Genomic DNA, 12,938 nt, shown 5'->3' with positions numbered 1-12,938 from the left:
GCCTTACCTGGATATCTGATGTCCAGCATAGAGGAGCAGGGCAGTCACAAAATACAAATAGAGCTGCACCAGATGCTGCCTGGGCAGAGTGAGGAGCACGACACTTAAGATATAACCTGCGGGGAGAGACACAAGGAGAAATGGTTGCCGTTCCCGCTCTGACTGATTTTCCAAGCAGCTAGCCACAAATGGAGGTTACCCTTTTAATTTTACTGCCAAGGTTCGTTCTGCTCAAAACGATCACTCTGGATTTAAAACTGGAAATAGCCTTGCGCTCTGCGCCATCTTTCTGCTTTATAATTAGCTGCAGCACACAGAGGCACACCCACCTCTCCTCTGCGGCTCCTCCCTGTTTTACACCAGTTCTCTCACCTTGTCTCTGGGCTCCCAGGAGCTGCTGCCTTTCTTTAGATTTCTCCATCTCCAGAGGCCTTACTTATCATGTGTCCTTGTCGTCGTCCCCCCAACCTCAACCCTCCCCACAACCCCCGTCTCTCCGACATCTTCCCACCCATCACTCCAACACCCAACACAGGTCCTCTTCCCCATCCCAGAAGGGAAAACCCAGAATGCTTCCCTTCACAGCATCTCCCCTTGGTGATTAACTTTTTCACTCCATTATTTCAAACCATTTGTGCCCAATCCTTTATTTTCTAGCCATCTACTTGACCCTTCCTCTACTACAAAACCATTTTCACCTTTCTGCTATCTAATCCAGAAGCCAGGCACATCCTGCTGATCCCAGCATCCGGAGGCAACCCCCGGCAACACTGTTAGGCTTTCAGCTGAGAGCCCGGATTCCTCCTGACCTGTCCTTTCTCCCTTCCTCCCGCTTTTCCGTTCACCTCCCGTAGTAAATGCTGGCAGCGTGCTCTCTTCACAGCTGCTCCTCTCTCTACGGAGCCATAAAGGGATCTGGCACAAAGCATTCACTCTTGTTTTGAATACTGACAGCATTTTTGAGATACAATACCCACAAGTCATTTCCAAAAATCCTCCTGGGTATGAAAAAAAAAACAAAAACAAAAACAAGCAAACAAACAAAAAACCCCACTTTATTCCAAATGGTCAGCCAAAATCAAAAGAAGAGTCTGCTTATGTGTTCACATAACCAACAGGTCCAAAGAGCTCTTTGCCTGCTACTGACAGGATTAGCATAACCTCTTCCACTATGGGAGCCCCTCACTCAAACTCACAGTTTGATTTTGAGCAAATACACATCACTGTTTGCTCTGTGATGATAACCGAAAACCCTAAATAAGGTTGGTAATGATGAAGCTACGCCAATGGTAATTTATAACTAAGTAAACTGGCAACATTTTAAAACGATGACCTATTTAATACAGTATTGACTGGGGATGGAGAGATGGCTCAGCAGTTAAGATCACTTATTCTTGCAGGGGACCCAGGTTTGAGGTTTGATCCCCAGCACATAACTCTCTGTAACTTCTACCCAACAGGTCAGATGCCCTCTTCTGGCCTCTGCAGGTACCAGGTATGCATGGGACGCACAGACATACATGAAGACAAAACACTTTAGTACATAAAACAGAAAATCAACACATAACATCAAAGCCCATGTCATTGATGAACCACTTATTTCTATTATTAGAGACACAGTAGGACTGTGGACGAACCGGGGCAAGAAGGGAGGGAGGGAGGGAAGGAGGGAGGGAGGGAGGGAGGAAGATTCATAAGGAATGAAGGAATAAGACTAAGACCTGGGGCAGGAGATCCTTGTAAGTTTTATTGCCAAACCAGCAGCTTGGTTATGGAGTCGATGGTCAGCTCTGAGAAACATGTTTAAACAGATCTAAGTGTTGCTCTCTGCATGAGTGGCTGAGAAAACGGAAGTGGAGGTGGCCATGAACTTTCTAGCTTGGGCAATCAAGAGGCTGGTTCAGCTACTGAACCAGCGAACACAGGAGGAAGAGGAAGTCTGACGAGAAGTCAAGGTGTGTGCAGAGGCTGGCCCGGAGGCACTGTCTAGGCTGCTCACGGGAAGCCAACCGACAGGTGGTTAGAGACGAGCTCCCTGAAGAACAAGTGCCTGCTGGAACTCGGAGATAACAGACAGCTCGTGGGACCAGACAGGAGCTCATGATCTCTACATCAGAGATACGATACGGCCCTCAGTGCAGCAGAAGCAAGATGGGAGACTGGAAACGGAGTCATGGTCACAGAGGAAGAACACTAACTCCAGAGGCAATGGGAAACAGAAACAGCTTTGTAGTCAAAACTGTGAGCGATCTTCCAAACCAACAAAGCCGAAAATGGAACCCAAATCCTGAGCACCAGCAACACCTAGGGAGTCTGAATCTGAACACGGTGGCGTAGGCTGAGGTCAAGGCCAGCCTGAGCTAAATACCAAGGAGTAGCTGCCTATCAAGACCATGTCTGAACCATGCCAAGGAGTGGCTACCTAGTCTCAAAGAAGGCAGGGGAGGGGGTGGGGAGGGAGGAGTAAGGGAATAAGATAAAGAACTGGGGTGGGAGGGTACTCGTTAGTTTCTCTTGTTTACATGACATAACCGAGAGTCCCCTGGAAAGATGGAGCCTCAACTGAGGAAGTGCCTGGATCCCACTAGCCCGTGGCCATATCTGTGAGACAATCCTGACTGAGGGTTAACATGGGAGGCATGGCCAGCCCACTAGGGGAGACACTGTCCCTGGGTAGATGAGCATGGGCTCTATGAGAAAGACAGCTAAGCACAAGCCAGGGAAGAAGGAGCAGGTAAGCCGTGTCCTCGATAAAGCGGACTTCAGTTCCGCCTTGGGGTCCAGCCTGGCGCGGCTCAATGGCGGACCAGGAAGTACAAGCTGAAACAAACCCTCTCATCTCCCAATTTGCCTTTGCTCAGTGTTTTAGTAAGAGAAAGCAAATGAGGGCAAAGCAAGAAGAAGGGCCTGAGTTCTCAGTGCAAAACAAACGGCCACACGTGGGGTGCGTGCTTACTATACCCGTGCTGGGGAGGCAGAAACAGGTAGAACCCTGGGGTCGCTGACCAGCCAGCCTATCCTATTAGCCAGCCTGAAGTCAATGAGTCACTGCTTTTCTAAACCAAAAAAAAATCTTGAATGTAGACAAGCTGCCTATGGTTTCACAGAGAAGAACATCTTTAATGCTATCGTTTCACACTAACAATATAATCGCAGTAAAATTTCCACAGGGTTCTTGTCTGAGGAATGAAACTAGGTAACTAAATTCTCACAAAACAATGAAAGAGCTATAATTTTGAATCTTGATGAGAACAGGACTGACGGTTAATTTCAAACTGTGTCCTGCTTTTTGGAAAAAAATGTGATTTTATAAAATCAATTTTTAAGAGGCTTCCTCTACTAAGGAAGGAAGTGGGGGGAGGGGAGAAGAAAAAGAAAACTAATTAATAAAAGCCGTAAGAAGGAAGAAGCCAACCATCTCAGGCTATACAACATAACCAAGCCCTCAGTAAATACAAGACAGTGTACTAACTGGCCCCAGGCACCCATGCCTAAAACAGCAGGCAGGCGTCTGCACCAGACCAGAGCACACACGAGGATTTAGAACATATCACTGAGGAGAAAAGCCGTTACATTAATACACATGCCTTAGAAGAAACGGTTCAAGGACACACCACGACTTGCATGTACAGGTTAGTTCCAAACAGAGCAAAGAGTTCAGTGTAATAATGAAACCATTATAAATAAGACAAATCCCAACCCAACTCCCCCCCCCCCCCCCCCCCCCCCGCCGCCCAGTTTTTCTGGTTGGGACTCATTTAAGTAGCTTGGGTTGGCATCAAACAGTTTCCTTCCTCCCTGGCCTACCCAGTGCTGGGATTCTAGACCTGCAACATCATACCCAGCTCCAGACTCTTGAGAGTGAAGACTTATCAGCTGGGGGCAGGGGGCATTTAAGTAGAATCTTAAAATTTGGTAGACTAGAATGTGCCAACATTAAAAAACAGAACAAAACAACACAGCACAAAACTTTATATTCCTGAGTGTGATAAAGCCCTGGAAGGAGATCATTGGGAAGTTGAGGTAGGGGGATGGTAGCCTTGATAGTGCATCTGGGGGTAGCCTGGGCTACATAGTAAAACCCAGTCTCAATAGAAAAACACAAGCGCCCACGCACAGTAGTGATGTTTCCACATAAGCAAGTGCAAGCCAAGGCGTCCCCGCCAGGCCCACTACGGTCTATCACAGAGGAAAGGAAGATGCACGCATTCATATTGACTTCTACCCCCAGATGCAACCTAGACTGCCACACAAGGAAATAGTAGCTACTCTAAGGCACTCAGAGGGCCACATACAGAAACACTTGAACAAACACTTTTAATGTTCTGATTTCTGACCACAAATGCAATTCTGACACTTGAGAATTGTTACAATGTATCTAGGAGTAAATTCTGTAAACTGAAGTATTAGATTACATAATACTCTGACAGAGGCACCCCAACCAAACAACGAAACACCAGTTCACACCAACGCTGTGCTCACACAAACGCTGTGCTCACACAAACGCTGTGCTCACCCCACCATGACCTCTACCTAGTCACTGTATTTAAGAAGGCTCAGCCGAGTTCCCCCAGTTACAGGCCAGAGGGGATTTCCATTGCATCAGAACCTATTCAACTTCTAAAATTAATTTTCTACTTACTCGGCAGCTGTTTTGTAATAACGAGTCCAAACATTTTAGAAAATAGTAGGATAGAAGCCCCCTTTTAAAAAAAGCACAGGTGAAAATACTTCTTACATTAAAGCTAAAAAAAAATTGTCATTGTTCAACAACTGACTGGAGCTACTTCCCATAAGTGGCTCACGTAGATAGTCTAAGGCTAAGCATTCCAGGGTCCCCAACATACGGCAAGCTCCGCATGTCACTCATTTTCCTGTGGTAGTGTCACACGGAGAGGGGCATTCATGGAGCCTACATGCTCTGTATCTGATGCGCTGTCCTTCCTACCTCAACGCCCTTCTTCTCATGACTGAGCCAGCATATTCTTACAGACTTCTGATGGCTAAGGCGTTGGGGCTCAGAAACCCTTCTGTGGATAAAGTGAATGTCTCATAGAGACAGAACAAACTGCCTACAGCTTTATAAAAGAGATACTTCGTTGCTTTACAAATCTAATAACAAAATTGTCTTTAATAATTGCTTAGCTAAAAGTTAATTTAAGTAGATTTTGTTCCATGCCTTAATATCCTGACTTTCTTTACCTTCAAAGCATACCAAGTCTTAGTCTAGGATTATCTTTTTCCCAGGAAGGAAATATTACTGTCTAAAATTTCATTTAGTTGAAATGAATAGTATACTTGCAAGTGACTCTAATGCTTTATTTTGACTCAATAGTAGTAAGAAAGGCTACAGATGTGGCTCATCAGTTAAGAGCACTGAATCCTCTTCCAGGAGACGCGGATCTGGTTCCCAGCACCTATATGGTTGCTTATAACCATCTGTAACTCCAGTTCCAGGGGACCCAACGCCCCCTCTGGCCACTGTAGGCATTGCATGAATGTGTTACACTTCTATACATCCAGGCAAACCCTCATACACCTATAAAACAATTCTTTAGTAATAAGAAATATTGCATAAAGCCGGACATAGTGGCACACACCTTTAATCCCAGCACTTGGGAGGCAGAGGCAGGCAGATTTCTGAGTTCAAGGCCAGCCTGGTCTACAAAGTGAGTTCCAGGACAGCCAGGGCTATACAGAGAAACCCTGTCTTCAAAAACCAAAAATCAAAAACAAAAAAAAACAAAAAAAAAAAAAAAAAAAAAAAAAGAAAGAAAGAAAGACAGACAGACAGACAGACAGACTGCATAAAAAAGCTTACTTTGTAATTCCTACTTAACTCCAAATCAGAAGAGGCCAGATTCCAGAAAGGTATCTCTCACATTTTACATTTCATCATATTAAAAGGAAAAATGTTTACCTGTGCCTTCCAATTTTAGTCTATCAAAATCAATCCTACTTTCCTCTGGTTCGGTTAATCCTACACAACAAGACAAACTTGCAAATACATCCATTAGCACAGTCAACTCCATGTACTGGAGGCTCGTTTTATCTAAATTAAAACATGGATGTAGTGGCAACTAATCAAAAGATGCTGTAAATATGAAAGCGAGCATAGAGGCGGACATGGGAGGGGCTGGAGGGAGGGAGGAGAAGGGAGCACAGCATACCTTAAGAAATCATTCTTAAAATGTAAACGAAGGCAGACTCATCCATCGTGAAGCCAGAGCGCACATGCAGACACTTACCTACGTAATGCATATTAAGAGCCAAGTATTTGTACTGGAAAAGAGGGTTGTTGTTGAGGCTGCTTCTTTGGATCTGCTGGAAAAAGGAGCTGACGTCCCAGCGGTAAAGGACATCCAGCAGCATGATGCTTGGCACCCTCAAGGCCACGTTCAGCACTGCCTCCAGTTTCTCCTTCGCAGCCATGGTTGCTTTTGGATTGTTTCCTCGGAGCAGACCTAAAACACCAAAAGATGGAAGCTGTAAAAAAAGTCAACACGGACCACCTTTGGAGAGCCTCCTAAGAACCTAATGGGCTGTCCCGGAAACACCCCTACTGTGTTTCCATAGTTATAGTACATCAAAACGCTCAAACTTTCAGATCTGCCTCAATGTGATTCACACTTTAAACGTTCACACTTCAAAATTTAAAGAAGCCGCCAGCTCCAAATCTACCCTGGCAAAAAAAACAGCCCATGAGAATGTTCTAATTTGAAGAAAATATCCTCCCTATGTAATTATTTGAGACTGAGTTATCTAAGAAGAGGCAAAAAAAACTTACTAAATGATAAAGCATACAGTAATGGATGTGTGGCAGGTTCAGTTCTCTGAATCTTACATCTGCGCTGATCCTTAATCATTCATAATCAAAATGGAAGTGCTAAGAATTCCTTTTGTTCCTTTTTATAGTTACAGAGATCAGACCCATGGCCCTGCTTCTGTACAGAAAGCCTATGGAGCGAAACTCCCAACTGAATACTGGACATACAATGCAGAGAATGTTCAGTGAAGACACAAAGAAACATAACTTGCAAGATTGTTTCCTTTTTCCACACTTAGTTTGGAATCCTCAAAGTCTCTCTTCTGAAAAGGAAAATGAAGCCCATCAAATGCTTCCCTGGCAAGGTAGCAGGCCTACATGGCCATGGGAGGTGCCAAGCTCTGAGTCTGGGAGATCGCTGCTTAGACAATGACAAGCATAAAGAAAATGGAAAGGAAAGGGGTTGGGGGTAAAGGAAGGAACTGGAAAGTGGTTATCTGGATCTTAAAGGGCAATTTGAAGAAATAGCTACAAAATAACCTGTGGAATGACACCAGGCAAACCCAAGTGGGTAAAGGACGGCTTCAAGAGTAAAGAGGATCCTGGACTCTTGGCTCTGACAATATCCTTTTAAGAATTCTGCTGAGAAAGCTAAATACATTTCTAGCTTTGGCAGTAATTTCAGACATTACAGGAGAAGTGAAAACATTTATTTGTGAGGAAATTATAGTGACAGATTGCTGTGCTAGTTAAGTGTTTGTCAGTGTTCCGTCCGACTCTGGGACAGTGGAACTCCCTAGCTCTGATACTTTAAACTAAAAGGAACCCGGCTTAGCACACCATTGAGAGGATATTAATGGCTCTCTTTAATCATTCCCATAATGGGAATGTTGTTATATATGTAAACATGCTGACAATAATACACTATGGTTGTTTTATAGATAAAGCCTGTAATTCCGATGACTTGAAATGAGAGCTTTTAATCATTTTCCTATACACAAAAATATACCGTGGGACTAGGACAGAGCAACTCTATCCTAAGGAAAAAGCTATCACAAAGAATAACATCTCTATAACCTGACATGACTGTAAGCCACAAAGTGGAGAAACATCAACTTAGGGGACGCTCTTGCTACTCGAGCCAGCCCTGGGTGTCCACAGGGTATCTGTGCAGTCAATAATCTCGCCTGAAAATATTAAAATGTTTGTTCCAAATACGTTCAGACCTTTTCTCGTCACTGATCCCTAAATAATACAGTATAAAAACTACCTACCTAGTTCAAACCTAGTATTAGGTGTTGTAAGTAATCTAGAGATGGTTTGGACATGGGGTGGGTGCAGCTGAGATGGCCCTCAGCATGTAAGAGTGCCAGCAGCCAAGCCTGGAAACCCGAGTTTGATCCCTAGAAGCTACATGGTGGAAGGAAAGAACAAACTCACACAAGCTGTCCAGGGTCCCACCCGCAGGCTGCTACTGAATGACAATTAATATAATTTAATAAAGGCAGGCAGAAAGCTCTATGCCATTTATGAAAGGGACCTTGGGTCTTGCAGGTTTGGGTATCTAAGAGATGTCCCACGCCCTAGAGAGAAACAGAAGAAGCACTGCGGCCTTAATATAATATTATATACATATATACATATATATATACACACATATATATATGTATATATATATATACACATACATACACACACACACACACACACACATACACATACTGGTAAAGTGACTATTTCTGCATATTCTAGAATCCAATATAATTCGCTACTGCCATTTGTCTAACAAGCAAAAGTAGGCATCAATGAGTTAATATTTGTGGTCAGTATTTATCTAATCTGGAAACTTCCTCTGTGTTTAATGTTACTTTTTAAATGACAATGTTTTCCATTTATTGTAGCTCTAAAGGAAAATAATTAGCACGTACGCCTATTGTGAAAATCTAGATCTGAATGTGGGTGGGGGAAAAAATGCTGCCTAATCCTTAGAGGGGTCATCCGTGTCACAAAAGAAACCCATTAGCCGAAAGGCACATGTTCTCTGGGAATTCCCACCTACAGCTCCTGTCTCAGGAATATAACCAAGAGAAAAAAGAAAAGAAACCGTGGGTCCCTAAAGCTGTCAGTGCAGAAGAATATCCAGAAAGAATGATAGCATATTCACTCAAAAGCCAAACATCTAAAGGGACTGGGGTAGATGAAGTAGCCCACCTAAGAATAAATCTATTAGCCAGGCGTGGTGGCTCACGCCTTTAATCCCCGTACTCAGGAGGCAGAGGCAGGAGGATTTCTAAGTTCGAGGCCAGCCTGGTCTACAAAGGGAGTTCCAGGACAGCCAGGGCTATACAGAGAAACCCTGTCTCAAAAAGACAAACAAACAAAAAACAAAACAAAAAGAATAAATCTATTACTTATTCAATGGATCACTTATTTCTGGACCTTTTGTAAGTCATTTTTAAAAATGCCCTATAGTGATACATGGAGAAAACAACATGGATAAGCAAAGCAATAGCAAAGACCAACCCCATGCCTCAGAACTTTGTAATTCATAACTAGGACAGGTGGAAACCATCCCAAATAGAAATCAATGTTCTATACTCTAGCTCCATGCACTAAACCAACATCCAGACAAAATTCAGAGGTATTTGCCATGATTATAGAAGCTTGCGATTACTTATATCTTCCATAGTACTAGGCTGTAAGAACATGAAGCAAAAAAACAGCTGTCCAGGCCAGCAAGATGGCTTAGATGCTGGAGGTCAGGTGTGAGACCCGCATGGCTGAAAGGGAGAACTTTCTAGCTGTCCTCTGACCTCCACACCAGCAACAAAACACTGCACATCTGCCCACACAGAGACGCTAAAAGTAAATAACTGATATCATAGATCCTTAATAATTGGCTCAAACCTTATATGTTATTTTGGATCCAGGGTCAAACACTGCTGATGAACAATTATTAAGCTGGAGCTCAGAATTCCCTTAAAACCATGATACCCAGCAACCCTAGACACAGGAATAGCAAAAACAAAAGGTCCAAAACCGCCAAATGCAAATATGTAAGCTTTCTGCACTATCTTATCTTCCTGTAAGATCCCAAAATTTCCTTGGGTTATTGAAACAAACTGGAAATGAATTCTCCATCATGTCTCTGCAAGCCACGTAAACTAAAGGTGACTCAAACCCATGTTAGACAGCCCAGCAGCTAAGTAAATGAAAAGTTTTGTCCCAGAAACAGTAAACTTTCTTTCCAGAAACAGAAAATGTTTCTTCCCAGAAACGGAAAGACTCAATAAATGCTCACCAAAACCCCAAACCCTGGCTGTTTCAATAAATGCCTTTCCAAGACATGGAAACAACGTCTTGTATAATGTGCAGTTTATTATAGGGCTTGAGGGTTAGGAAACACAGATCCTCACTCTGCATTGTCCTAAAACTACCAAAGTTTAGTTTTGAATAGGGAGAAATCAGACAAAGAAACTTCAACAGTAAGAAAAATGTAACTGCTGGGCTCCGTTGGAAAACTATCTTTAAAAAAAAAAAAATGTGGTATTAAAAAAAAAAGGAATCCCACAACTCCTTAACTACCTTTTTAAAAAAGACAAAGCAAAAATAAGATGACTTAAATTGATAACAGATAATTTAGGGCTGAAAGTTACAAACAAAACCATCACCATCAACCTTCCTTCTCTGCTCCCAGCAATTCAAACAAATTCTAAATCAACTAAAACTGAATCTAAGCAAATGGGGGACAAGGAGGCTGTCTATCCATTGGGATGCTGAGACCTTAAAAAAAATAAACAAACAAAACAAAAAACAAAAAAACAAAAACAAAAACGAGAGGGCGAAGCTGGACCCTAAAATCCGAAAGTAACTCCGCCCAGAAAGGAGACCAGGAAAGAGAACTTCCTTACATAAGCGCTGGCACACGTTTTAAATATAGCTAATCCTCCCCACTCCCACTGTGTTGCTAGCTAACTTTGTAGGGACTTGGTTTCCACAGAAACTACTAGCAATCCTGTGATTCCTCATCATCTCCGAAACCACATCCACAGATAAGAGTCCACCCTCCAGTGAAAGAGCCATCGTCCAACCTAAGGGCCCGACACAGAGAAGGAAAACAACGCTACCTCTGCCATTGGACGCTCAGCCTAGGTCACGACTGCAGCACCGGCAGCTCATCCTTTTGGGTCTGGTTCAAGATTCACAAAACTGCACACTCGGTATTTTATAAAATAAAGACAGACACACACACACACCCCTTCCTTTCAGACTAGTTTCCTGTTTACTGCAGACAGAGATGCAAAGCCATCCATTAATCTTTGATGCCTTCCCACTGCAAAGGCCCCTTCCCCCGCCCCATCTCACTCTCTCCCCGCACCTCCCCCAACCCCGCCTGCTTTGCTCAGATACATTTGAACTGTAGTAACCCCAAGCCAGCTCGCCGCAAGCAGGCAGCGAGCACAGCACAGCAGCGCGGCACGGACGCAGCAGCCCCAAGGCTAGGGGATTACGTGGAGCAGAAACTCTGCCAGGAAGAGAAGCCCGGGTGCTCCCTGCCTCGCCAAGGGTGCTGGCTCTACCGCGCCTCATAAGGCGCGCTTATATGAGTCAAGTTCCTAACCCTTAGATAGAATAGGGGGTTCATTCCACAAAGGTCCTAGGGTGGGAAAGCAGAACTGGAGAGGGCGAACCCAGGGATGGCGAGCGGGAAAAGGAACACAGTAAGAGAGAGATGAGCTGCTCGTGACTGAAGAGAGGCGCACTGCACACTAAGCCAGGGGTCCCCCTATTCTTTGGGCTTGGCAGGTCTTTCTGAAACCCGCAACCTGCACCGCCTGCACATGGTTAGGCTGAGTTAAGGGGCTGCGAGGTGAGGAGACGCCAGGGAAGAGGGAAGAAGCTTGAAAGCAAAAAGAGTGAACAGAAACGCAAAAGACGAAAAGTTAGAAATGCAAACCTGAGCAAAGGAGCCCGGACTGGACACCTCTGCCAGAGAGACCGGGAAAGGCCTTGCAACCGGGGTACAGGAGAGCAGAGAGGGGTGAGCCCCAATGAGGGCATCTCAGGAATGTGAGGGTTCTCTCCCTCTCCAGGCGCGGGAGGAAAGAAGGATGGAAGGTGGTGAGGAGGCAGCCGAGGCCCCGGGAACGAGTATGAGGCTCTGCGAGGAGGTCGCAGGAGACTGATCGCTGCTCAGGGGTGGGCGGGAGGGCGCGGTGCGGAGGGGGACCAGGCCGGGGCCAAGAGCCGGAGAAGGAGGGGGCGCGGCGGGGAGGAGCGAGGGTGGGGGAGGGGAGGGGAGGCGCAGTGGGCAGCAGGCCTGCGGGATGCTCCCGGCTGACCGCAGTCACCTGGAGCCGCAGCCTCCCTGCCTGCGGGGCGGCACTGGGGATGGCGGTGTCCGCTGCTGCCCGGCTCCGATTCCCGCCCCTCCGGTGAGATCTTCGGTTCCGACGGCGGGGGGCCCGGTTTGCGCGGCTCACAGCGGCGGCTCTCCCGCGTCCGGCCTCGGCTGCGGCGTCTCGGGAGGCGGAGGCAGCGGAAGCGGCCCGAACCGTGAGGTCACCATCCTCCGCGGCGACAAAGGCGCTCCCGGGCCGAGCGCCGGCACCAGCGCCCGGCGGCCGCCATGGCCTGGTCCCCGCGCTCCGGCTCCGCCCCCCGCGCTCTGCGGCGACCGCCGGCTCGCGCGCTCTGCGCCTGCGCGCGAGCTCGCCATCGCCCGGCCCCCGTGCGCCCACGCTCACTCACAATCGCGCACGGCGGGATCTTCCCGCACCGCCTCCGTTGAGTGGGCCCGAAACGCCGGCTTCTCTTTGGTGCTGGTCCGGCAGACTATTCCAAGGAAGGGTGAGGCGACACCGGGACATGCACTGTGACCCCAGCCATTCTGACACGTGTTCGCGCTCACTCCGCAGACACCACGAGCCGCACGCGCCCACACCTACACTCACCTGCTGGGACCACGTGGGACAATGTGAAAGGCTGGTCCCTGCCGCGTGCAAACCCAGAGCAATTTTTAACTCTCTCCTTGACTAGACTAAGACTCGTCTCTAAGGCATCAGGGACGACGAAGAGTAAAATGCTGGATGAGTGAATGGTTTGGAATTGCTCCCTGGGACTGTATTCCGGCTCCTTCGTTTGGTGCAAATGATTAACTACTGTATGAAAA

General features: G+C 46.2%; 1 protein-coding gene across 6 annotated transcripts in view; it reads right to left on the bottom strand.

Moving 5' to 3' along the window:
- Positions 1–12,599, bottom strand: part of Rnf145 (ring finger protein 145) — a 46,728-nt gene extending 34,129 nt beyond the window's left edge. Inside the window, exons 1-3 of one of the 6 annotated variants that reach the window (XM_006534358.3) lie at positions 12,518–12,599; positions 6,249–6,464; positions 8–116 (exon numbers count right to left, since the gene is read on the bottom strand). In XM_006534358.3, the coding sequence (XP_006534421.1) occupies positions 8–116; positions 6,249–6,432 (293 nt within the window). In that variant the 5' untranslated portion in view covers positions 6,433–6,464; positions 12,518–12,599. Of the gene's footprint in view, positions 1–7; positions 117–6,248; positions 6,465–10,893; positions 11,104–11,723; positions 12,437–12,517 lie in introns of those variants that run through there. The other 5 variants (NM_028862.4, XM_006534357.2, NM_001166553.1 and 2 more) reach the window with 5 other exon arrangements.
- Between the last annotated feature and the right edge of the window lie 339 nt (positions 12,600–12,938).

This window comes from Mus musculus, chromosome 11 (genome assembly GCF_000001635.26).
Source record: "Mus musculus strain C57BL/6J chromosome 11, GRCm38.p6 C57BL/6J".
NCBI classification, from domain to species: Eukaryota; Metazoa; Chordata; class Mammalia; order Rodentia; family Muridae; genus Mus; species Mus musculus.
This window is presented reverse-complemented; position numbering and strand designations above follow the sequence as displayed.